The 27,488-nt window shown below is 39.6% G+C and overlaps 1 protein-coding gene and 1 long non-coding RNA gene across 7 annotated transcripts in view; one reads left to right on the top strand and one right to left on the bottom strand.

The window, feature by feature from the left end:
* TDRD3 (tudor domain containing 3) overlaps window positions 1-27,488 on the bottom strand; it is a 301,146-nt gene that overhangs the window by 234,383 nt on the left and 39,275 nt on the right. The window contains exon 2 of one of the 3 annotated variants that reach the window (XM_037894967.2): window positions 11,836-12,019. The exons of the other annotated variants lie outside the window; for them this stretch is intronic. Within the exon in view, the coding sequence (XP_037750895.1) occupies window positions 11,836-11,894 (59 nt within the window). The 5' untranslated portion in view covers window positions 11,895-12,019. The remainder of the gene's footprint in view (window positions 1-11,835; window positions 12,020-27,488) is intronic. 3 annotated transcript variants of the gene reach the window in all.
* Window positions 500-26,165, top strand: LOC119565800. Of its 4 annotated transcripts, none has more exons than XR_006286913.1 (4): window positions 500-2,817; window positions 17,394-17,472; window positions 18,464-21,681; window positions 23,229-26,165. It is a non-coding gene; the product is annotated as an uncharacterized LOC119565800 (long non-coding RNA). The 4 variants fall into 4 exon arrangements; XR_005224759.2 differs by lacking the exon at window positions 23,229-26,165 and having other exon boundaries at window positions 20,308-20,375; window positions 21,414-22,437; XR_006286912.1 differs by lacking the exon at window positions 23,229-26,165 and having other exon boundaries at window positions 20,308-22,437.

Below are 27,488 nucleotides of genomic sequence, written 5' to 3'. Positions count from 1 at the left end.
GGGAGTGGATAAGTCATTATGCAAGGTAACCTATTTCCCCTTGTTTTTTTTCCTCCCCCCCCCCGACGTTCTTGTTAAACCCTGGATTTCTGCTGGAAATGGCCCACCTTGATTATCATACACATTGTAAGGAGAGTGGTCACTTTAGATAAGCTATTACTAGCAGGAGAGTGGGTTTGGGGGGGGGGGGGGAGGGGGGGGAGAAAACCTGGATTTGTGCTGGAAATGGCCCAACTTCATTATCATACACATTGTAAGGAGAGTGATCACTTTAGATAAGCTATTACCAGCAGGAGAGTGGGGTGGGGGGAGGTATTTTTTCATGCTTTGTGTGTATAAAAATATCTTCTACACTTTCCACAGTATGCATCTGATGAAGTGAGCTGTAGCTCACGAAAACTTATGCTCAAATAAATTGGTTAGTCTCTAAGGTGCCACAAGTACTCCTTTTCTTTTCACTGACTTAATATATCTTTGAAAATTTACTATGCAGAAGAAAAATGCTGCTCTCCCTTTATTTTTTTAGTAGTTTACACAGTATTATACTGTATTGGCTTCTTTTTTTTTTTTTTTTTTTGGTCTCTGCAGCTGCCTGATTGTGTACTTCTGCTTCCAAATTAGATGTGTAGTTCACCAGTCAGTTCGTAACTCTGGTGGTTCTACTGTAATATCCATGCATCTCACCAGGACGATGTAAAATTAAATGCATGAAAATTAGTGAAGCACTTACACCGTAGCGATGAGCACCACAGAAAACTCTACAAAGAAATTAACAGCTCTGTCTTCAGAGCAGGATTTGAGTAGTATGTTGTAAACAAGGCGTTATGGGGCCACAAATTGAATAATGAGAACAACAAAACATTGAACAGTTACTCACTAAGCGAGCACTGTCCATTCTGTGCACTGATTTAAAGACTACATCATAATCCATACGCACAAGGAGACCAAATTAAGACTGTGGAGGCAAGCTTCATTCTGACATTTTCTATCTTTTGAGTGCTTGACTTTGTAACCTTAATGTTTTTAATATAGTTTTTGCATATCATAGCTATCTAAAATACATAGTAATAGCAAAAGTATTCCTTATTTCAATAAAATGTATAAAATAGCGTTGAAGGATTTCTTTAAAAAATTACTTTATGAATTAATAAAAAGTATTTTTATACAAGTCTGATTTGATCTCTTTCTGTGATAGACGATAAATAAGGTTGAATTTCAAGAGACATGTAATGTAATGTAAGCTTCAACTTATTGTCCTTGTAATCAAACTATTAACATCCTATTTCTATTATGATTTTAAAAGTTAAAATAGATTTTTCACAATCCCTGCAGCATAAATATGAACATATCACAAAAAGATGAAAGTGAAATCTAACTAGATTTATTTAACTATTGATAAACGCTATTAAATGCATGCTATTTATATATTTTAAAAATATGCTGTCTTGCCTATTTAACACACAACAATATGCCGAGTGTTAAAGCTGAATATAATAGGATGCACACCTTTGATTATGCTTTTTTTTTGTCTAAAGTCAAAATTTGCAATTTAGTGGTCAAAATTCTGCACTATATTCTTACCTTCAATAATATTTCTTCCTTGCATCATAACTAATCATAAATGTGATCACTCATATCTATTTTTAGCTTTTGCAGCTGACAAACTTTGTCTTCCTTCTGTTTAGCAGTTTGTTTTCTTTAATTATCAGTAGCTTTAAAATGTAAAACAATGCATAAAGAGATTAATTAAAGATGGTTGATCATGCATGACAAATGCAGTAAGTTAGATATTCAAGTTTTAATTTTTTTATAAGTGCTTTCTCACTTTAATGGTAGAAGAAAATTATACCATTATAGTAAACAAAAAGCAAACAACTCACAATTAGCTCATTTGTAAACCTACTGGAACGCCCACACTCCAAGCATAGATAGATGCAACAGTCAAATGCCTTACATGTTTACTACACTAAGGCCAAGTCTGCACTACAAAAGTAAGTTGACCTAACTTATGCTGACATACAGTTGCCACAGTAATTACATTGCTTCCGCTGACACAAGAGGGGTTTTTAAGTTGCTCTGATCCTGTGTAAGAAACGCAGCACCAGGCAGCTGCAGAGGGAGAAAAAACATCGCGAAAAGCCCAGTAAGTATTACAAAGGTGGTAACAGTATCATGATGCTTTAACTTGCATAGAACTGTAGTTTGTTTTAGAATTAAGACTTGAGATAAGTGGTAAATAGTGACAATTTATAGCGAAAAACCCAAAATGGCGGCCGCAATGATTCTCTGTTATAGATCTTAAAATGGAGGACGAAGAGCAGACAAGGGATAAAGGTTAGATAGAGTTTAACGGGGAATGACTCAGCATACGTCAGAACACCTAAAAGGGAGGGCTCCGGAGAGAGGAGGATCTATGCTAGTAAATCAGGCGAGCAGAGGATCTATGCGACTGAGTTAGGAGGAGGAGCAGCTTGAATAACAGGTGAAGCTGATTGGCTAAGCAAATGTCGCTCCATGGGGAGGATCTATGCTAATGAGCTGGACTTGAGAAAGCAACCAATGAGAGGAGGGCTGGTAATCCTATATAAAGGCTGACAGCCAGCAGGCTTGTGTGTGGGTGTTTGAGCTGGGGTGAAGAGATCAGGGGGTGAAGAGAGTGGTGGGAGCTGAAGAAGCCACAGCAGCAGAAGAAACAGCAGCAACTGAAGAAGCAGCAAAAGAAGCAGGAGAAGCAGCAGCACAGGCAGTATGAAGCCAATAAGACAGATCAAAAGGACCCCGAAAGATGAATCAGAGGAATTTTTGAGAAGGAAGAGTGTAAGTCTGATTTTCTATCTGTTTTAAAAGTGTGTCTGGGTGTGCCTGTAAATACAGTCAGATGTCTGCGTCTGAGTGACATCCACCGCACCCATTCTGTGACAGTTTGGCCGCGGCTCACAGAATGTTAATGTTAAATAGTAACGTCTCTTTAAATATCATCATAATCCCTTCCTGTATGTACGTATAGAAGCTCTGCTTGTCTCCTTGTGCTAATTGTAGCACTGTGTGACAACATTGCATTGGGGGCTCTATGCATGTGTATGAGAGGTCTTTATGTACCTTAAGTGCTACACTATAACTGCTATATACTCTGTGTATTCTGTGCATTTTATTCTATTGCACTGCTTTAGTGTATAACTTCTAAATGTAAAGCAATTGTGTTTCACTATATCTTATGTATTGTAGGGTATTCTTTTCTTGCTTTAAGTGTATTATAATTATTTCTTTTAAATGAAATTACTGCTTGAATATCAATCCTTCGAGCGGAAGGCTGTATCTGTGTCCTCTCATAGATTAGGAGAAATAGTCTGGTCTGGGGAGTCCTCCACAGTCAGAGACAAACACCAAGGTAAAACCCCAGCAATTCCTCTAGGACAAGCCACCCCTCATTAACCATTTGGGTGAGACAAACTGACAATTGGTTTATGGTCACAGACAAACCAGTATTGAGGTGCCTTGGGTCCAAATTTTGGGGTAACAGTGCACGTCTACACTCCTTGTGTTGGCGGTGTGCATCCCTACCAGGAACGCTTGCACCACTGAACTATCGAAGAGGGTAACTGGTGAATGGCTTCTGAAAGCCAGCAATGGTTAATGTGAGCAACACAGTGTCTACACTGACTCTGTGTTGACCTAACTACTTAGACATGGACCAATTAAAAATGCGGGATTAACTGCATTAAACCTAATTAGGTGGTCTACGGCCCACCTGTGGCCATGCTCCTGCCTAAAATCAAGGTCAGTTTTTTAGCAATAATAAAGCAACATGAGTCTGGCAGTCAAAAATGGGGGGGGGGGGGATGAAGGCGAGGCAAGAAGACAAAGCTAAGCAAAAAGACAGTTTGTCATCTTATTGTAAAAAGCTTGAAGTATTGAATAGTGAACATTCATCAAAAAGTATGGGTGAGGAAACATGTGAATTATCTGATCACTTGCTGAGTTGTGGGGATAACACAACACTGCAAAAGTTGAACAAGTGGACTCTGAAGTGACAATGGAACTACAAAATATTGGTGATTTTGTCAAAGGGAGGGAAGAAACCTATCCTGAAGACATTGCATTATGGCCAAAATCTGTTTCATTGGCTATGATAGAATATTTCTTAGTAAATAAACTGAAAAAAGTAAGTAATATGGAAAATTTGAGAAAAGAGTATGAGGTTGCAGGACAAAAGCAATTAAGAGGTCTTCATGAGTCTTCATTTTCTGAGGATGAAAAAAATGGGATTACAGAAATGACAATTTGGTTAATTTTTTCAGAAACCACTAAGGCAGTCTACTGTTATGTTTGCAAATTATTCCCTGACCATAGTAAAAGAAAACAAACATTTGTCAACGGGCATTCTAACTGGAGAAACGTTGCAAGACATATTGCTGATCATGAAACTTCCAAAGCTCACGTTAATGCTATGTGTAAGTTCGCTCAAAGGTGTAAATTATCTGGAAGAATTGATTCTGTATTATAGGCTCAGTTTGAAAAGGTATGTCCTTATTGGAGGAAAGTGCTGAGACGTGTTATTGCCACAGTCAAACTGCTGTCTTCTTTGGGACTACCTCTAAGAGAACATGATGAGTCATGTTTGTCAAATCGAAAAGGTAATTTTTTTTAACTATCTTGACTATTTTCTCAAAGAACATTTGAAAAATCATCACTATTATGGCTCAGAAATGACCAACCCTACGATGAATACATCACTATAATAGCAGAGCAGCTCAGAAACCAAATCACTGATGAAGTAAAGGATGCCAAGTACTATTCCATAATAGTCAATTCAACACCAGATGTGATTTTGAGATATGTGACTGGCAATGGTGAAGTTGTAGAGCGATTTCTTTATTTTGTCCCGCTAAAATCCCACACTTCTGAGACAACTGTTTTGAGGGGGAGGGGGCATGCCTGCGGACAGTCAACGTAAACAAAATATCTCACGCCCCGCCACCGGATTACCCTGATGGGCCATCTGACAAGGGTTGCCAATCCCTGGTCTAATTATTGTGATGTTTCTTGTATGAATATCTTGGTTAAGCTCAGCAGGAGCCTGTCTGGAAGAAACAGGCAGGAAGGAAAAGAACGGCTCAAGACAGTCACCTCTGAGCAAACCTTTAAGTGGTGGTAACTGGCAATGGCAGAACTATTCCTTTGATGATTTTACTTATATCTTCAGCTATCCTGCAAAACTCATTTGGACCAGGAAAGGTTAAAGCCCAGGGAACAAATGAACTCTGGCAAGATTAAAAGGGACCATCTCAAGAGAGAGTGGTTGTTCAGGGGAACCTGACTGAAACACAGGCATCAGATGTGGTGTCTGGAGAATCTAGGTTTGTGTAGGTCAACCAACAATGGTGAGGCTCAGTAAATCAGGCATGCATGGAGACCGTTGTTTAAAAATCCTTTTCTCTCTGTTTTATTTTAGCAGTAGGAACAAAATATCTACTTGTATTTTAAGAAGGCTGTCTGATCACTGTATATCACTGGATACAGAGAACAGCAGTTAAGTACCAGAGCTCAGTTGGACATGCAGGGTAAGAATGGTACCATAGCCCAGGTCCCAGTCTAAGAATGGGAGAATTATGAAATTCCACCCCAAGATAAGCAAAGGAATGAGGCATTATACCAGAGTGGTAGTACTTAGAGACCAGAAAGGGAACAGAGTTGCAACTGTCTAGCTCTGCAACTGTCACAATTCTGAAGCAGACTTAAACAAAAGAAGCTATTTGTCAAATAAGCACATATGGAACTGAAGTTATATTTCAGAAAATGTACAAACTACAGGTATCAAAAGTAAAAGCTGGGACTCAGAATCACAGGGTCAAATAAATTTATCCAACATTTACATCTCCTCTTTCCGATGCACCACCTCAAGATGCAGCAGAGAAGAGCTCATAAGTAGATGAAATAAAAAAAGAGTAATCTGAGCCAATACACAAATCCAGTTAAACCATTAAACAAACATTGAAACTGATGCAGTTTATTAAAAACAAAAGGAGAGGCCAAAGTAATAATAGAAGAGGCTCAAATAATGCAACTAAACTCAGAGCAACAGAAGATGATACAGCACAATACAACCATCTGAAATTAGCCCAAGAGCCATCAGAAGTTCTCAAGTTCCAGCACAGTTCTGCATAAAGATGCTATCACCTAACCTCAAGTTTTAGTTGTTGAAAAGAGTCTTGCAAAATCAATCCCATGGGTTAGGGCAAAATAATTTTTAGTTAAAAAAAGTTAATTGCGGATAGTTATTAAATCTTAACTTAAAGTAACATTTCAGTCTTTCCTTTCAAATTCTGCCTGGTCAGACGGTATGTTCCTGAAAAAAAAAAAGACACAATGACTAAGAGATAGATATGTGAGGAACAAACATCTAGTTCTCTGCTGTTAGACTTGGTTTTCCTATCTGCTGAAGTGTCACAGCTTCACTTTCCAGCCACATAGTAGTAAGTGAGCGAACACTGTGATTGACACGTTTCACCTATATTTTCTAGTATTCTACTAAAACAGAGTTACTAATCATTCTATTCTAGCAGGCAGTAACATATATTTGGGGGAGTAGTGGCAGTAGAAAGCTAAAACAACAAGGCAAAGCACCTACATCTGAGTGAGAGAGAGGAGTAATAGTATGTTCAAATTGCATGATTTCTGCCCCAACTACTCCCTTTCTTCTACCTTTATTTACTTACTTTATTTACTGAATTTAGTGCTGGTGAAAATTAACTACCTGGACACTCTGGAGAGTGACAGTTTTCTTTCTCTATAGCACAGGTCTAGTCTAGTATGGGAATCACCAGTGCAAGCTCACTTACACTGCTCACTGTCTTGATGCCTTAGTCTTACAGAGAGGACCAACTCTGTGCTGGAGAGATTACTTCCGTTTCTGTGCCTTCCAAAATTTTTCATCTTTGAATGCCAATTAGTTTAAACTGGGATGGTGATTTTTGGAACATGGATGCTCTTCAACTGGGAATTGAACCAAAGCCATGTCATTTAGGCAACTGAACAGCAACTCGATCATCATTTTTGGGCATTAATGATAATGGGCTAGATTTAAACTGATCCAAACATTTCCAGTTCCCTAACCATACAAAACATTTTTTAAAAGTTGTTGTACAGCGACAACAAAATTACATTCTGCTCCTGTGAAAAATTCAGATCTTAACTGATGCAAAAGAAAAATATAAAAATTGTTGCCAATGTCAGTAACGTCTTAAATAAAGCAGAAAGGTAAACAGCAGGCATTTCAGCCTACTTAATGGTTTCTCACAGAACTATTACTGGACTCCTTTTTCCTCTTCTCAAGTAAGTCATTCATTGCTGAAAGTGTTACTGAGTTCCTGTAAAGTCAATTATCTCTAGATTTGCTGTATTACATAAATTCATACCAGTCTTCTTTAATTCTCTCCTCTAGCTTTTTATAGAACTTCTAAGACCTCTAATCTGTGTCATGTAATCAGCTTGGTTACTAGAGGCCATGTACATACCAGCTGTTTACTGTATGCATTATAAAAATCAGTAGACTACCGCATTTTATTATAGTCCTTCACAACTTCAGAGATATAAACCTTAAAGCTCTGTTAGGACTGCTGTACAAAGCAGAGTATTAGATAGGGAACATGTTTTCAAAATTAAATCGGATTGAAGTACTGCCATATAAGCTCTGCATATGAATATTGATGTATGCTTTGGCTTAAGTTGTAGAAATGTCTTTTTCAAAAGCAGCAAAAACTTCATTTTTTTTGTTTCACCTTGCATCTGTATATAAAATGCATGTCTGATAAGTGACGAATAGAAGAAGTTGTTTCATCACACTGAAGATTTACCAAATGAATAAATGTAAGCAAATACAGTTTACCCCATCGTTCAAGAGGAAAAGCAAACTGATAAATATCACAATTCCCGGACAAAAATTTTATTAAATTTGGAGTTAAGTTTAAATATGACTGAAGAAGAAAACTTTATAAACAAACAAAAAATATCGGTTGAAAGCCAAACCATTTAAAGTTAATGATATACTTAAACTCTAACTTGGGAAGGTATATGGGAATGCACAGTTACGGTACAACAAAACTGTAGATCTTCACTTGTGTCCTTGCCACCCTCGAACTCTCCACGTAAAACAGATATGTGGAAAATAAAATAAAGTGAGAGTGGTTAAGATTCAGTGCCTGTGGATGCTGCCTATATTTACTATGGGAAATATAGCTGAACTGTTGTCTTACCTACTGATAAAATGGTAAAGACAGGTTAACTGTACCTATTATATTACAGCCAATTAATATTTTTAATTGATATGGTTAATATGCCTGTTTGGCTGATATCATATTAAACCTCATGAACATTAAGTATTTTACCTGTAAACCAAATGCCAGGGTATACAGGATTTAAGAAAAAAAAGATTTTAAAATTTCTAAATATTACAAAGAGAAAAAAAACAATGGAATTACTTTATTTAGATTAAAACATTTCTGGCATGTTTGACAGCGCAGAGCTTCCTACATTACAGAGTTTATGAGAGTAAGACCCACTTCCTGTAGAGGACACTGCTCTTCAGGGGTCTGATCCTGCTTCCATTGACTTTTATGGGAGTTCTGACTAACTTCAATGAGAGGATTGGGCCCTAGGTAAGCAGATCAATTAGTTCTTTACTGAGAGAAAAAGCAGATATTTTTAACTTAAAATCAACTATGTTCCCATGGCACACAGAAATGAGAAACTAGATATATCATTAACCATAAAAAGAGCACAGAACACATAAAAGAAATCACAATATGAAAATACAGAAATGTACACAATCTAGTCTCCAAAAATCTGTTTTTCTGAAAAATTTCTTGAAACTAATTATTGTAATTAAATACATGATTAATTCCCTAAACTTCGTTGTTTTCCAAGTGCCCTAATATTTCTTAATTACAGGATCTTGTGTTTTTGTTTGGCATAATGCAGAGTTTGTACTTTACATACATAAAACCCAATACCAGTATTTGGAAAACAAGTTGACAGAACACCGCCAAACTCATGCAAACATTACACCATTATTTTAGCAAAGCCTTCTTAAACAGTTATGAAATTCAAGAAATTTCATCTCACTGTTGATAGTTTCAAAGATCAGTATCTCTACAGATACTCTCTCCTTACTAGTCAGCCTTCTCCAGCTTTATTAATTTATCTTTATTTGTGATATTCAAAGAACTGTATGTATTTAATGAGGCTTTAATTTTGATTTTTAATATCTCCATGAGTGTGATATTAGTTTAGGCAACTGCAGACAACTAAATAGCATATTAAGACTAGTATATATGGATTTCTCTTTTGTTCATAGGTGTGTATCAGAGCATAATATGGTCCAAGTTGGTTTTGTTGTCGTATTTTAATTTTTAAAGAATAGTATACGATTTCTTGCTCCTTCCTGCTATTCCTACTTAAATCTCCTCCTCGATCTAAACCTGACAGCTCTCACTCCAAGATTAAAAGTGTGTGTGGAATAAATACATTTATCTCAGGTTATCAAATAAAATATATGATAGCATGGTGTGGTATCAGGATTTTGTTGCCATGGAATTGCCACATAACTCACAAGTACAGCCTAAGTTCAGTGCAGGTTTTTTGTTTTCTTCTGTTTTGGGGGGAGGAGGGGCGGGGAGAAGGGAAACATCTCTGGTAGCTGGAACATGATTCTTTATTACATTATCCCTACCTCATATATGGTATATATGCACACATCTATGTACACTGGCCTCTTTTTGCATACACACAGGTTTATACACTCAGACACTTGCATGTGTTTTTTAAGGATTATTTTTTACATGCACCAATTATATTTACACGGACAAAAAAATATTTGTCCAAATATGCTCTGATGGTAAATCACTTGCATGTGCAAGCTACAGTGCTCAAAAATTCACATGGAAGTGTCTGGGCCAGCATGAACCTCCTTTAACCTGTATTGCTCCCAAGTACATTTTGAACCAAAAAAGCATACAATTTGAAAATATTACTCACACTCTAACCTAGAGAGGTAGGTTTCTTTGTTTCAATATCTCTTTCTCCATATTTTCTGCCTAACACATGAATTCACCCTTTACAGTCTAAGATGGATACAAAATGCCACAGAGTTTTCCATTTACTGGTTTCTCCCAAGTATTTTTTTATTCTTATTCACTGTTTGGGGGTTTTTGGTGGGTTGGTTGGTGCAAAATGAAGTACATGATCTCTGAAAAGTACCAGCTAATATAAACAAATACAATATTTTCTGGAAAAAGAGATATAGAACTGTACCACTCCAACTAAGTCAATGGCAAAACTCAAAAATGACATCAGTGGGAATAGGAACAGGCTTTACATTAAGTGTCATAAGTGAAGAATTCAGCTCCAGCACCCAACTTAACAGTCCAGCCCTCCTCCACACAGATTCACAAAGCAGTGGCCAACTGAGCTGGGTATGCTGAGTATTGTGTGCACCTGGATGGTAACCAATCCTACTCTGTCCTTCATAACCAATCATAATCCAGTTTTGTGTTAACCTGTGCCCAAAGTCCTTTGGCTCAAAAGGAGCTCTCTTATTAGGCAGAAGGGAGCCCTTCCGTCAACTCCACACACACACACTGCCTTAAGAAGAGCTGGGGATGCAGCAAAGGGAAACTACAAAAAAGCAAATATCTAGAAGAAAACTCAATTAAGCCAAAAGCCTAGATGAGCTCCAGGAAAAGCATGGCCCCAAATTGGCACTCTGTAAAAGTTAAGGAGTCAAATCCTCATTTTTCTTCTTCAGTTAGTACTCCCAAAGGATAGTTCAGATGTGAGGGTCAGCAGAATGTTAGGAAATTGATTTTGAAAAGGTTTTAGAATTATCTACATAGACTTGAGGTTACATGTGTATAGAAACTTCTGGTTGGTGGCTTTGCTGGCTGACACAGTCAGAAAAATAATATGAGGGGAAACTGAGATCATCAAAAACAAAAGGAGTACCTGTGGCACCTTAGAGACTAACAAATTTATTTGAGCATAAGCTTTCGTGAGCTACAGCTCACTTCATCGGATGCATCGGATCATCAAAATAGCCATCATATTTAAAGAGCTACCCTTTGAAATTTTAAGAGATTTCATCATTAGATAGGTTTCAGAGTAGCAGCTGTGTTAGTCTGTATCCGCAAAAAGAACAGGAGTACTTGTGGCACCTTAGAAACTAACAAATTTATTAGAGCATAAGCTTTCGTGGGCATAAGCATCCGATGAAGTGGGCTGTAGCACATGAAAGCTTATGCTCTAATAAATTCGTTAGTCTCTAAGGTGCCAAAAGTACTCCTGTTGTTTTTGCATCATTAGATACAGTGCCAAAAAAACCCCAAAAACACATGCATATGGCAATGGGATGGCATTTTATTTGCTAACCATTAATCTCAATGATTTTGATCAGCTGGCTTTTAGTTCTGAAGGCTCATCTTACATTGACGGGGCCAGGTCCCTGGTGTTCTCAGATTCCTGTGCTGCTTTTGAGTTCAGGCTTCTCTTTAGAGTGGACAGTCAAATGGGTTTCAAAAGTAGCCATCACAGGTGCATGACATTGACAAGGATTTTCTTTATTGGTTCCACGAAGTCATGACAATGTCACATTTTTATAACAGTCTTCGGGCAGGCACCGGGCAACATGATACATTTTTGATTAAAAAAAACAGAACACCTCTTGTGCATACCTTATAATTTAAGCACAGAAATTAATACTGAAACTGAAAGAGTCAGACAGTCCTTGAGAAAACATTAAGATTAAGGGAACAGATCAGAAGTCAAGAGTGCAGTAAAGGTTACCTTGAAGTATTTACAGTCCATAAAAGGTTTATTAGTGGTGCTATGGCTGATGGACTCATAAGTCATCATCAAATGTGATCACCACATGGACCTGCAACTGCAAATGGATGTCTCTAGGAGGTCTTTGGTTTGGAATCTATTTGTCAGGAGCTGGAAAGCTGATCAGTACTGCGTTGAAACCAAGCTGAAAAGGAGTATACATTTTAGAAATTTTCTTGATAATAATGGTATTTAACCAAGACAATGCTCTCACCTGAAAAAAGAATGCAGTTCAGTCAGACAGCTAAATGGTTGTAAACACTGCCAACAGCCAGATCACCAGAGGTTAGGGGCATAGTGAAATAATTAGTGTTATGATGTCTCTAAAGGAATATTTACTGACACCTTCTCTTGATTACAGAAATAGGGTTTCATATTTAATCTACACATATAAATTTGGCTCATGGAATAGCATGCAGGCAGTTTGTGTGGCAGGATGCCAGCCAAGCAGCTGCTGGCAGCATTTTGTGACAGACAGCCTTTGCAAGAGGTACTCAATCTTGCTAGGTATTCAAGCTAGGACAGACCCACTCAATGGCAGAGACTACCTGGACTCTGTCTCAGTAACAACTCTACAAGGATGCACTGTGGCTTACAGTCCAAGTCATGTGTCTAGGGGCTGGGCAGGCAAACATTGTATCTGGCAGGGCAGCCAATCTGACCTTAAGGTAGACCAGTGATAAACAGCAGCTCATGGCTACTCTGAACAGCTACAGCCACTCTTTGCTGCAAAAGTTACATTCATTTCCCAATTCTGTTTAAATTTGTATTGTTTGTTTATTTAATAAAGTTTGGCTTTGTACTAAACTACCCTAGCTTGTAAAGTCATCTTTTGGGGGAACCCTTTGGGCATCTGAGCTCAGTTCCTTTAGCCCTCCTAACCACACATGGCAGTGTCTGGGTTTGCTGCTAGAGGATTGTTGGCCCTCCTAAGCAATCACAGCCCAGCTGTGTGTCAGCCTACACCAAAAGGTCACACCTCTAAGAACCCCTCTTCTTTGCCCTAAAAAAGGAAAGTGCCCCCCTTCCAGCTGTGTTGGAACAAAGGGCTATTCATACTCTCCTGCTGCAAAGAGGAGGACAGGACATAGAGGAAGCACTCAAATCCTTATCATCAGTGTATTTTACTGGTGTTTCATTTCTGGATGCACATTGTTCTAATACTGACTAAACATTGCTTTCTCTTCTCTGTTTGGGTCAAGCCAGAATTGCATTTGGGCATGTTTCAGTATATTATGTCACAACTTTGGGTGAGGACAAAATTTATTTGGCTGTTTGAGTCAGGAACATAGGTAGGCAGAGGTATAGATTCCATGTGGAGTTAGGACTGAGGGCATGTCTACACTACTACGCTACATTGGTGCAGCTGGTGAAGACACGATGGGAGAGTGCTCTCCCATTGGCATAATTATTCCACATCCGCAAGAGATTGGAGAGAGTGTGTTCAACGCTTTAAGCTAATGTAACTTACATCGCTCAGGGGCTGTTGTTTTCACATGCCTGAGCGACGCAAATTATATCAACTTAAACAGCAGTGTAGACCAGCCCTTAAGACTCACTTTTTGTGAATCATCTGGTAATAAAATTCTAACATGGTGCTCTGTACCTTGATACAAGCCAAGTATGTGTAGCTGTCCTTCTAACATCTAAGGCATGCAGGAACCGATTTTGAGCTTTACATTTCCTTCACTATTTTCCATCTACTACCAGTGATAATGGTAAATACTGTAGTTCTTGGTGGATCTTTATTAAAAAGTTAGAACAGATCTATACATAAAAATAGTCAGTACTGTACATTCAATGAGGTATGGATACTGTAGAAAAATTATGTGATTATATAATCCAAGATTCTACCATAACACATATCTACAAGGAGGCCAATTTAAGGTTGCACAGGTAGCCCTAATACTGGTGTTTCCAAACTTGGAAATGTTTGACTTTGCAGCCTTAACATTCTCTTTAACAAAGTTTTTTGTAAGTGATATACATGTATATTCATATACTCATACAAACACGTCTATATGACATTTTTAAATTTCTGGCTTGTTATTCTATGGGACTTGTTAGCACACACAAAAAATGCATAAATGCTAATTATTTTTCCTTAACTCTAAGCAAGCCTCTCTCCTCCCATGTAATTAATACATTGTGGGAATTTTTTTTTTTTAATTCATCACTTCTTCCCATAAGGAAAATTTGTGGTACTTCAAAAGTCACTTTCCCCTACCTCACACTATCTACAGAGGACTGACCAATTTCAATAATCCATACCACATTTTGCATTTGGTTTCCTTCCATTTCACCCTTCTTTTTAACCCATGAATGAATATATATATATATATATGAGAATACTCCTACTGCAGCAATGTAAGGTATAGATGAACTGAGTCCACTTGTATTGTCACAAAATACAAACATTAAAAAAATAAAAGTGAACCTGAATTATTGCAGGTTAAGGAGAACACAGAGCCACTTTTCCCTTGAAAATTACAGTGGAATAGTTCCAATAAAGGAGAAAATGTTTAAGTAATAAAAAAAAATATTCATGGTTATTGACAACTGGAAAAAATTTCAGCGCCAACCCACAGAAACAAATTAAATGGCAATAAACTTTGTTAATGCAGAGTTAAGGTTGCCTGGTGACAGCTCATGGCCTCCCAGAATGCCCAGTTCAGCAAAACTCAAGCTTATGAAAACCAGGAAATGCAGAATTAAGGTAAATGCCCAGGCAGACTTAACGCCTGGAGCTGGCACTAGCCACAGGGAATTATGTGCATGCACGCCAGCTGCATTCAGTGTGTTAGATATAGCTGTAATGAATGGTGGAGGATTAAATTGGAGCAGCACAGAAGAGCTGTGATTGCGATATTAAGTCATCTTCAGGGCTTTGGCCCTCTGTGTGTATGTGTGAGCCTCTCTACCTGACCCCTGTGTGTATGATCAAAGGAAAGAGGTACATAGGTACCTCGGGAAATCCAGTATGCCTCATGTTAGCACTACATTGTGTAGAGGCTGCATCACTAATAGGGCACAGGGGTCTTCTTGCCATGGGTATTGTCAGCAGTTACGAGGGAAACAAGTGTTCTCTATGAGTTCAATGAAGGGTAAGTGGAAAGTATAGGATTTGATGGTATCATATGCATAAGGGTAAAGGGACTGTAAAAGAGGCTGAAGAAGTTGTAAAAATATAGTGCATGTGGTGTTCTTTCTGTGGAATAGGCTAAGCATATGAGTGTACACAGTGCCTATGCAGTACAGAAAGAGAAATGTGTTGGTAGGGGTGGTGGTCAATTGTAGTTTTCACGTAGATGTGCAGTTCAGACACTCCTGGGGACAGGTAATGATAATACCTAGTTCTTACATAGTCCTTTCATCAATTGATCAAGGAAGTTAATTACTCCCCTTGCACAGATGGAGAAACTGAGGAGAGTCCAGGTTTCTTGAGGCCCAGTCCACTGTTCTCTCCACTAGGCCACATCATTGCTATGGACTTTTTAAGTCACACACACAGGTAGTGAAATGGTGATAATGGCTGTGCTCTGAAATGGTTGGTGTGTAGTTAACAGCCAGTGAGAGAAATCTCAGACCGTTCTTCGTCCCAAAAACGTGACAGTTTTATTACAAGGTACTCACAGTATCTTTAATCATGCAAGAGAAGACTGGTATATATCTTTTCTCCCTCCCCGCTTCTCCACTATTTCCCACCATATATAGCTCTCCCTACCACCATTTCCAGCTCACCTCTCCCACTCCTGTCACATTAAGCCATTGGTATTTTAGAAGCCAGGTGACCACAAAATCCATTGATAAAACCTAGGGTTTTTTCCTCAGATACATCTTACTCAAATGACCCCAAATTTAGATCACTAACCCTACAGTACGACACCCTCCCCTGCGCAACCCCCCCCCAACATTCTGGAGATTTTGGAACACTTAGAAAAATTGTCCTTTAAACATTGGTTTAATTTTAACTGTAGCAAAGACTTTGCTATACTATTTAAGATTTTATCAGCAACTACTTTGCTATATGCAAATTCCCAGCACAGAATATTCCTGAAAGTGGCAAGATCTGAGAGGTGTGAAGTGGCTCATTCATCTTAACATGATGCTCTCAACTGAATGACCACACCCCACGGAGATTAATATGGCCTGAAACAACTGTTTTGAGACATCTGAACTGCTCCATTCATGTTGGCTGGTGTTCCCATCCTCCCTCCCCAGTGTTGGAGAGCCTAAAGCTGTGTCTACTACACAGCGTTTAGCAACACGGCTGTGCTAGTACAGCCATGCCACTTAAAGATGCGCAGTGTAGCCACTGTTTGTCAGCAGGAGAGAGCTCTCCTGCTGGCAAAACACTTCCACCCGCAACGAGCGGCATTAGTGTTGTCGGCAAGAGAGTGCTCCTGCCGACAAAGCGCTATTCGCACCAGCGCTTGTCGTCAGCAAAACTTTTGTCTTTCAGGGAGAAGGGGAGTTAACACCTCTGAAAGACAAAAGTTTTGTCTTTCACTTGCCAGTGTAGACAAAGTCTATGATAAGCATCAATTATGCTTATCATAAGCATCTCCTTAGCCCAGTCACGGCAGCATGTGCATGACTCCAGTATGTCGGTATTGGGCTCTCCACCAAAGGAGCAGGGCTTCCCAAGATCCTGACTCACATGGGCGGGGGGGGGGGGGGGGAGGAGACTCTCAGATACCCCCAAAGGGGCAGGCATCCCCAGAACCCGGCTCACGAGGAGGGTGTCAAACCCCCCTGTATGGTTTCCCCCTCCCCTGAGTGTGGCACAGACTCCCTCTAGAGGGACAGGGGCAGGGAACGGGGCTCAGATACCCCCTAAAAGGGCAGGAGCTTCCCAGATCCCAGAACACAAATGAAGACAGGGAGAGGGGCTCAGAATCCCCCAGATTCTGGCACACACACAGGAGGAGAGAGTGTATGGGTCTGACAAGTGCCCTGGCCTCTACTCTCCCTCAGTCCTCCTGCCACTATCCCCTCTCCCTTCCCAGTATCCCCCTATCCTCACTTGAGACTCTCAACTCCTCTCCAGCTACCCCCATTTATGCCCCCTCACTGTAGTCTGGCAATCCTCTCCCATTACTCCACAACCCACTCAACTCTCCCCTCCCAAAAAGAATTCACTTGTCCATCGACTTGACACTGGCTGCCTAGATTCAGGATCAAGGGCTTACTGTTCATGCCCTTGAGCTAGCCAACTGCAGTGAAAGCTATCCACTTCAATACTCTTTGGCTCTCTCTTTGCACTTGCTCAATGTAATCTGTTTGCTCTTGCATTTTAGGCATAAACCTAACCGGGGAAGCAAACTCTTTTGCTAACAATGTTCTCATTTTGCTCCCCACCCTCCAAAGAGCTAAATGGGTGCCATGAAATTTCTGGGGATAACCTCAAGTGAGTGCGACTCCTGAGTCAGGATTAGAACCATGCTTTGATTCCCTGGTATGGGCAGACACACACTGGCAATACAAGTCAACTTTAAGAAAAGCTGTTTTATTTTCAGGGCATTTTACACCTCAGGAACCCCTTACTCAACTGACTCCAAATCTGGATCACTGACTGACCCCTGGCACCACTATGAGGTAAACCAAATATCAAGATAATCCAATTAACTGTGTGGATTTTATAGCATTTAAGATTAAAGCTTCAAACAGAAAACTGGTCTTAACCCAACTGTAGCACAGCTAGCATTCCACTACAATCTAGTGTTTAAAAGGAGACAACTCTACATCCTTTATCCTAGTACCCTGAATAAAGCGAGATTCAAAAAAGTGAGAAGTTCCTCAATGTAAATAGTAACTTTTTGAATTTGAATAAAATAATTATTTTACACCAGTTTGGATGCCCATGAAAACTTTTGAGAAAAAACAGTGTCCCATCACTAGAAAGCTATAAAGCTCCAGGCAATGAAGCTTTTCAAACTTCACAAGACTCTTCTCAGACTTTGATGCCACATATTACATTTTCAATTTCACACCCTGCATTCACTTTGAAGTCTTATTCATTTTTATGGCACTACTGCCTTGGGCATCCTTCAGATCCTTAAATAACAAGGGGAACTACACTATCAATATCTGTGCCACAGTGTATCACACATCCTGATTTACACATAGTTTTTGTTTCAGTTTTTACTATTTTGGGGGCAAGGGGAGTTATACCAGGACCGCCTCTAGCACAGATGCAGTTATATCAATAGAAAAGGTGCCTTATACCAGTACATCTTATTCCCCTTCCTATACAGGTATAAGCATACTGGTATGCTTCCATCCATACGTGCATCCACATTAGGAGAGCTGTACCACTTTAATTATACCATAATAGTTAAATCAATATGTGGGTGTATAGACCAGCTCTAAGTCACCTTAAGGCTTACTCTGCTACAGAAGAGAAGGAAACTAAAATCAAAATCTTAGTAGTAAAAACCTATCACAGTATAACCACCCATTATTTTGCTTAATGTTCAGTATTTCCTACAGATACGTAACACTGCATTAACAGTGTAATATCATGCAGAGCAATTCACTGTATATAGTGTCAGATTAGATTTAGGACACTCAGTTGTCATTGTAACAGATCCACAGGATGGGTGCTACACCACCGGCTTTGGAACAGTCTCCTGGAGGAACTCACTCAGGGTGCCAGAGCCCCAAGGGGATTCACTCTTCCTTCAGGATAGGCCACGAGGCCTCATCACTTCCTAAGACTGAACTTCTGTGGCTTCAGCACTCCGGCTTCACATCACAAGCTCTATTCAGTGAGTCCAACTGAGACAGACTCCTGATAGAGACTTTGTATGTTCTTCAGGAATTACCAATCTCACCAAATCTCACCAAGCATTTGCAGAGACACTTAAGCTACGTTGTCAAAACCGTAGGGTTTATTCGTCAGCTGGCACACAACATAGGAAGTCCTCAGGTTAGCATAGAGAAATAAAGGTTAAGGCATAGATCATTCTGGTTAGCCCACAGTGCCCAGCCAAGCTGTAGGAAACCCCAGGTTCAGGTTCTGTCTCTCTTCATCTCACCTCCTTGTCAGTTCCTCTGTGAGAACCATAACTCCCTCCAGCAGCCAACACTTAGCCCCCTGCTTCCCCCTCAGACCTTCCCAAATCTTTGTTCTGGAAGTAAGAGATCTTGCTCAGCTTCCTTGCTGAGAGGCGGGGAAATCCATCTCTGTCTTGGTCTATGGTTGATAGGTGTCAATGTCCTGATGACTGGATTTGCCATTGTCTTCTCAGACTCTCCACTGATATGGGATCAGCCTTGACCAGTCCTTTTTAATGGCCATTCACATTCAGCTAGGCAACATTCATACCTATCTCTCTCAGCCTACCCTGAGAGCAAACAGTAATTTTTCTCTCCCACTGAGTAACCATGTGCATTACAGGGAAAACTGAGGCACACAGAGGATTCATAGACTTATTACAGAAAATTCCTGCTTCATCACAGTCATGCTAGGCCTTTAATCAAACACTGCAGTTATCACAAAAATAAAAAAAGTATGTTTTCTACATACTAGAAATGGTTAGTTTCTTCATTAACCAATGAAGAAAAAGCAGCCAAAGCCTAAATTAGTCATTAAAATTATGAAGTTTTATCTACAGAACAAAGGGTGTTTGAAGGCTACAACAACAGATCAGAAATACTTCAGAGAAAAAGGAGGATGGTCCAGTCATTAGGAGACTAACCTATGAAGACCCGAAACCAATTCCCTGCTCCTCCACAGACTTCCTGAGTCACCCTTGGCAAATCACAGCTTGTCTATGCCTCAGTTCGTCATCTGTAAAAACAATAATAGCACCTCTCTACCTCACAAGACTGTTGTGAGGAAAAATGCATTGAAGATTGGGAGGCACTCGTTTGTAGTTACACCCAAGATGCATCTACACTAGAAACACTACAGCAGCAACTCTGTAGTGTAAACATTTACTACAATGATGGAAGGGGTTCTTCTGTCACTGACATAAATCCACACCTCCAAGAGGTGATAGCGCAACAGAAGAAACCACAGCTTAGGTAAGCTTAATTACATCACACAGGATGTGAAATTTTTCACAATCCTGAACGAGCTAGTTAAGCCCCACTAATTTTTTAGGGTAGATCAGCCCACAATAATTACTTATGTTTTAAGAGATCAGATACCACTTCAAAGGTCAGGAAAAAATCCTGCCCATATCATGTCCTCCCCTCTCCACAAAAAAAGGGTAAAACAGGAGAAGAGGGGAGGGGTGGGTTGCTGCCCAGTTTTAGTGCTGAAGTTGTTCATAAGTCTGTCTCACTGTAGTGATATAGAGTTATCTGGATGACCTTTTTAAGTTACCTAGTTTTACCTACTTCCTTCCCTCCTCCCCTCCCCACCCTATCCCGCTCCAGTTATGGAAACCCAAGGTTAACTTTCTGGTTGGTTATCTTCTTTAGGTTTTGGTATGGACTTGAAATGAACACCTGTGGTATTGATGTCCTTAACAGATTCCTAAAAGGCTTACGTATGTATTGGTCAGGACAGCTGTGCAACACTGATGTTTTGTCATCCCAGTGAGAGAGTGTTAATTAACAGAGTACAATGGAGTAAAACATCATTGCTTGCAGAAACTCAACATCCCAAAATGTACATAGCTTAGCACTTCTCATGTGACCAAGAGGAAATCTGCAGGCATAAAGTAATTCACAGAGTGGCTCTCATATAGGGCCTTTGGCTACTACCTTTCCAGCTTTGCTGAAGCCAATGCAGTAATTGTAGTGCCAGTATGTGACTATGTACGCTTCTTGAAGTTTGCATGCTTATTAACTATTAACTCCAAAAGTATAGTTTACTAATTTTCTGAAAGCAGTTAAACAGCAAAGTGGGTAAAAGGGTTAACCCTAAGTTTAAAAAAATATATATATATTTTTTTGTTTATCAAGAGCTGAAATCTGAAGATAGGTTCAAAAGGGGTCTGTTATATGCACGACACCCCTACTTTTAATTCACCAAAACCCCAAGAATATGATTAAATTAAAAAGCCTATGCAAAGATTTCACGAGGAAAAAAGGCCTCAAAAACAAATTGTCTAAATAAAAGGCATGGTATAACAAGATACTTTTAATAGGTTTGATGTTAATATTAAACATTGGGATAAATTTAATGTTAATAAGTATCCCTGTAACAATGTATAGGATGTATGATTTTTCAAAAAAAATTTAAGGTCATATGGTAATGATGCTTCTCAGCTGTTACTTGTGAATAAACTTAAAACTTAGCACTGCAGAAAAAACCATTACAACTTGGTCTGCTGTATAAGAAAAACTGAGGCACACCACCTCATAAATTTAATAACTGAACAGCGGGATAATTCACCCTAAACCCTTAAAAGGTAGAAGCCATTGAAACCTGGCCTGCCTATAGAACAAAAACACAGGAAACTCTGGGGGTAATTCCTCTGTTTTGCCTGCAATCAGCAAGGGTATTTGTAAAAGAAAGGGATATTTTAAGCGATAACCTTCCACCCCAAAAGGAGTAGAAACATGTTCTTTTTGTCTTTCAGAAAATCAGAAAAAGCTGGTACCAGCTAAAAAGCAACCCAGAATACCATGAACCTACTGTCACGACAAAAATTGTGTTTTGTGTTTTATGTTTTGTCTTGTGTTATTTGTCTTGTTGCTAGCATTGTTGTGTATTGTGTTACAAAAAAAACCTATTGCATTAGGCAAAAAAGAATTAATAAGCATTTTAACTGTATTTACAGAAACCAATGTTGCAGAAGGGCAGAGGTCAAGGAATGCCAGTCTGTTAACAGGAAAAAACATCCTCAGGTAGCAGACACCATATTAGGAGGGACTGGTTTTGGAGCAGGGATTATAAATACTGTAACCCTGGAGATAATTAAGAATAAATTAAGTTCCTTGTCACAACTGCAAGATAGTCTCATTCACAAACAGGCAGATACTACTGTGGACTTGGTAAAAATAGGTCTGGGAAACCTGAAAGCAACATGGAATATGTGGTGGTGGTTAAACACCACCACCTGGCTGCTGTATAAACAACAAACAAAATTAGGGAATAAAACTACCTAGGCCATAGGATGTACTGAAATGCAAATTCTTAGTTTAGCATTACTTGAACACAAAATGTTTTGGGTAATACCTGGACATGTTAGGGTATTAACGCATCTTTTAAAACAATGGAAGAGGTCCTTGTTTGACAGCTACAAATATGAATGGATGCAATATGTTTCCAGCATGGTTAAGCCTAATTTGTTATTCGGTGAAATTATTGTTAAAATTGCTCACCGACAGTCTGTGGAGACAGAAATATGGAAAGTGAGCCAGCTCCCAAAATTGACCATGGGATCCTTTTGGCTACCCCGGATTATGGTCTAGGAAAAAGGAGAAATTATTGAATACCCAAGGGTATATGGAGTAGAGCTGGCCACTAGATTGATCTGGAATCTGAACTGGTAACTATAACATCAACTGATGGGACAGCGTATGCATGTCTGTGTGATTGAATGCATATGCTAATTGTTGTATCTCCAATAAATGCGGCATAGTGCCTTTTCCCCTGAAAAAGATCCCGTGTGCTTCTTATAAGCCTTACAATGTGACTAGTTTTGTTTCTTTTTTATGGATAACAAAGACATGAAAGGTCACCCCCACCCAACCTGAAAAACATGAGTAGTCAGAAGGCAACAAATCTGGAGTTTCTAGTCCTCACCTACGTTAAAAACAAACCCTAAATTTCTAGACAAAGCCAGCTTAATTTATTTACAAACATTACAAAAGTAAAAACCGTCATTTTAAAAAAAAAACCTACTTACTGAGCTGACACCTGGTCAGATTTGCCTCTGTATTTGCACAAAAATTCTACCTTGGCATAGGATTAGAAAAGTGAAATTTCAGACAGATTCAAGTTTTGATCATGCGATGGTGCTAGTAAGCACTAGGCTTATAATGGAAAGCTAGCTTCAACCTAAAGTATGGAGAGCCTAATATCTTTAAAAACCCCACAAGCTTTCCACAAAATGAGGTAACAAATTTAAAATCTAATACATTAATCTGCTGTATCTAAGCCAACTGCTAGCAAGATTTTTTGTCAAGGGTTTTATTGGTTAGAGCAAAAAAAAATGCAGCAGCATTATTCTGGGCAATAAAAATCAAGGTATCAGCATATCATTCTTTGTGCCTTATTAAACATGTGGCAACTTAAGTTATCATTACTTTTTATTATTATAAAAGTTACATTTTAAATTACTCTGTAAAATATTTAATGGGGCTTCTGGGTTATGGGACAAGAGATAGATGTGCAATTATTTATTAGACACAGCAATATCTTAAGTTTGTGTTTTTCTATCTATTATCAGGATCCATCCAATGATCAGACTGCAAATTCCCTCATCAGTTTTCCCAATCACTTTATCTACTTGCATTTTAAAAAGATCAAAGAGTTTTTACCCACTTCATTACTCTCAAATACACATTTGCCTTTCCAAATTCCTCCCATGTCATTCTGTCAATGATGTTGATATCTAACCATCACTATATTGCCATATTTGCATGACACTCCACATTTCTGCAGCCTTCCTCTCCTCTTTACTCATATCATGAACACTTCCAACAGATAATAAAGGCAACACTTTAATTTGACAAAATACTATTTTTTAATAGCATATGTGCAAAGATATACATATTGTCTCAAGATCCTGGATACCACTGACCAAAGGACATTTTCTTAAGACTAATGCTTTCAGTGAAAAATAACAGTTTCCTGATATAGTAATCAAACTGTTGCTACTATGTTGATGCTTCTGGGAATGATATCACAGGCGAAGGAATCAACTCATACCTTTAGTTGGTAAGTAATTAAGTTGTTAGTGGTAAATAAAGTATCTAATTTTAATATTTCTCTTTTAAACAAAGACATAGATCATTAAAAGGCCTGTGAGAAAACAAAATTACCTGTTACTAAGAAGGCCTCAAAACCTGCTTGTGGCCACAACACACAAAAACAATGCAAAAAATTTAATTCTATTAAATTGAAGGGTACAATTTTAATCCTTAAAACCACATGCCCATTTGGAAAATTAACAAGGAAACACAGAAAGATACCAAAGCATGTTCAATATTATGCTAGTTTTATCAGTAAGATTTTTTTTTAAATAAGTTTCATTCTGGGACACTTAAAAAAATCTAAACTATCTCAAATAATCTGTCATCCTTTTAACACTTTCTCAAGCAGAATTAATGTGGATTTTTCTCTTTTTAGTTGTATTATGAATAATATAGCTTAGCACATAGTTCTGTCATTTGGCTAAAAAGTTACATTAATTATCTAATAAAAAGTAAAGTTTCACAATTTTCAGCTTCAACACATTCCTACTGATAACAGTGAAAAAATATGTGTAATTTAAGTTTTAAAGTAACAGGCTGAGGTACAGTCTTAGGCCTACATTACAAACTTATGTTGACTCAAGTTACACCAGCATACAGCCACCGCAGTTAATATATTGTTTATGTGCGTGCATACTTGGCTCCTTGTATCAGCAGTGCAGGTACTCACCAGGAGTGCTTGTATCTATGCATAGTGAAGTGTACCTTGGATAGGTATCCCACAGTGTAACCTGCCACCATTCAGTGCACTTGTTGGAAAGATTTGGCAATGCATGATGGGGCCGAAACAAGTCATGCAGGGATGACTTGGACTGCAGGGTAAGTTTTCCAGTTTGCAATGGTCTCCACCCCATAATGTTACTTGTATTCCATAGTTTTCATGATTTTTTTCAAATGCCCACAAGCCTCCATGGCACTCCTTGCTGTCCATCATCTCTGACAGAAGCATTGACCTTGCACACTCTGCACTACTGTCGTGAGTGTTGCAAGCACAGGACACACAATCCTGGAGTATTTGCAGAGTCGCAAGGAGAATCAAATCAGTGGGGAACATGATGATTCCTTGGAAGATAGATCGCTGTGGGACACAGCGAGAACCAATTCACGGTTGTTGGTGGCGTTCATGGAGGAGCTGCAGCTGGCTGAGTGCCACGTCTGAGTTCAAGAAAAAAAGCACTGATTGGTGGGGTTACACCATAATGTAAGTTTGGGATGATAAGCAGTGGCTACAGACCTTTCAGATGTACAAGACCACATTACTGAATCTGTGTCCAGCACAGGGACACCCAAATGAGAGCTGCACTGACAGTGGAGGAGTGAGTAGCAATCGCACTGTGGAAACTTGCGAAGCCAGATTGATATTGGTCAGTCACAACTCAATTTGGAATCAGGAAATCCACCAGGGGGACTGTGGAGGTGAAGGAAGCAATTAATGGCCCTGCATACTTGCTACACCGGACTGTGACTCTTGGCAATGTGCAGGACATACTGGACGGATATGCAGCAGTAGGATTCCCAAAGTGCAGCAGAGCAATAGATAGTACGCATATCCCTATTTTGCCACCAAACCACCTTGCTACAGAATACATCAACAGAAAGAGCTACTTTTCTGTGGTTATGCAAGCACTGGCAAATCACCAGGAATGTTTCACTGACATCAGTGTGGGCTGGTCAGGGAAAGTGCAATACATTTGCATCTTCAAGAACACAGATCAATTCAGAAAGCTACAAACAGAAACTCTCTTTCCTGAATAATGAATTACCATTGGGAATGTTGTGATTCTGGGAGATCAGCAGTGATCCTGAGGGATCCAGCCTATGCCTTACTCATGAAGCCGTACACCAGCCACCTCAATAGCACCAAGCAACGATTCAACTACCAGCTCAGCAGGTGCAGGGTGACAGTTAAATGTCCTTTTGGTTGTTTGAAAGAAGGACACTGGTGTTGTTTACTCACCAGACTGGACCTCAGTGAGAATAATATCCCAATCATTATAGCGGTCAGCTGTGTCCTGCATAATAATAATAATGTAAAGAAAAGGAGGAAGAGTTCTCACCAATGTGGAGGGCAGAGGTGGAGTGGCTGTTAGCTGACTTTGAATAGACTGATACAAAGGATATTAGAAGAGCCCAGCACGGAGCGATATAGTTCAAGAAAGCTTTGAAAGACTATTCTAAACAATGAGCTAGAGTACTTTGTGTTGTAGTGCACTCTACCTGGCCCTGTTCTTTTGTGGCCTGCTAGGAATTGTGTGGTTATTGCTGTACATGTACGAATATAACTTTGTCAATGCACCTATTAATTGTTAGAGCATGCTCCTAGGAGCTGTGCAACACCATGCAGTAACAGGTGTTGCTTTCAGAACTGCTGTGTACTTGGCACCATATGTTGTGAACTAATAAAGACGAATTATGTTCCAAATAGAATTTTATTCTGTAACAAAACCCATGCAAAAAACCCTATACAATTGTAAAACAAATACATTAAAAACTTGATAAAACTTAATAAATTAAGAGAACAGAATGTATGAAAGTGAAAGAGCATTCCCATCCATTTAAGCTACACCTACCATGACTGTAACAATTCAGTGTATGTGAAGCTGTGATTGTTTTTAATGTCCCTGGAATGCAATGGTAGGGATAGTGTAGCGACCCCGATACCACATGGAATGTTGCGGCGGGAAGGGTTAAGGAGGTCCCAATATTGAGTTCTTAATGGGTTGCAGAGCGAGGAAAGCCCAGGATTGTTCTACTTGCAGATCTGTGTTTGCTGCCAGAAAAAAACCATTAACTCCTGGTGCATACTCCCTCTCCTTTTCCTGCTGGGACTCCTGGGCCTCTCCCCTCCCTACTCTTTCCTTCTTCAGGCTGTCTGCAACATTCGTTCAGGCCTTGTGCTCACTCTCCGACGCAGTACTGGCTTGCAAGATCTAATTGAACATGTCATCCCAAGTCCTCTTCTTCCTCCTCCTCATCTAGCTCAGGTGTTCCATGGGCGTAAAGGGGGAGACGCTGAAGGCTGCAATGGCAGCAGCTACTGATACAACACAGAGGTACTACAGTCAGCGTATTGACTACAGAAAGCAAAACTTAAGATGCTGAACTCACTGCCCTTGCTCCCCAAAAGTTTTAAGTACTACCTTCTCACTTCTGCTTGCAATTGCTTGTGCCCAGCACCAGTCACACCGTCAGCCATGGTGAGTATGGCCCGACTAGGATCAGGAAAATGGGCGGGGGGGGGGGGGGGGGGGGGGGGGGCAGTACTCAGTTGCATGATTCTAGTAGTATAGGGCAATCGCACTGAATATTGGCACCGTTTTCCACAGGCAGTGGTAATTTTAGCTGACCTCTGACTCCTGATGGTAACAAAGACAGAGAGACCACAGCTGTTGTTGGCATCCTGTACTGCAGCGACGCCTGCTGAAGTTATTGCTGAGTGGTGTGGAAAAGTGTCTCACCACAGAGGAAGAAATAAGGCAGCCCTCCCTAGAAACCTTCAGCAGATGATTGCAGGGTACCTCCATGAAAGTTCCGAGACTTCTCAGGCCATGGTCAATATACTTAGATCGACACAGGGCGAGTATAGACTATAGATTCAAGGGACATCCCTGTGTACGTAAACTGCCCTGCATGCCACCACTTCCCTTCCCCACCCCCGCATCCCTCCCGGTCTAACTCCAAAGGAGACTCTAAAGCTGATAGCAACTCTACCTCTCTTGGCTGTACCATTACCT

This window comes from Chelonia mydas, chromosome 1 (genome assembly GCF_015237465.2).
Source record: "Chelonia mydas isolate rCheMyd1 chromosome 1, rCheMyd1.pri.v2, whole genome shotgun sequence".
NCBI lineage: Eukaryota > Metazoa > Chordata > Testudines > Cheloniidae > Chelonia > Chelonia mydas.
The sequence above is the reverse complement of the archived record's forward strand: the minus strand, read 5'-3'. Positions and strand labels throughout refer to the sequence as shown.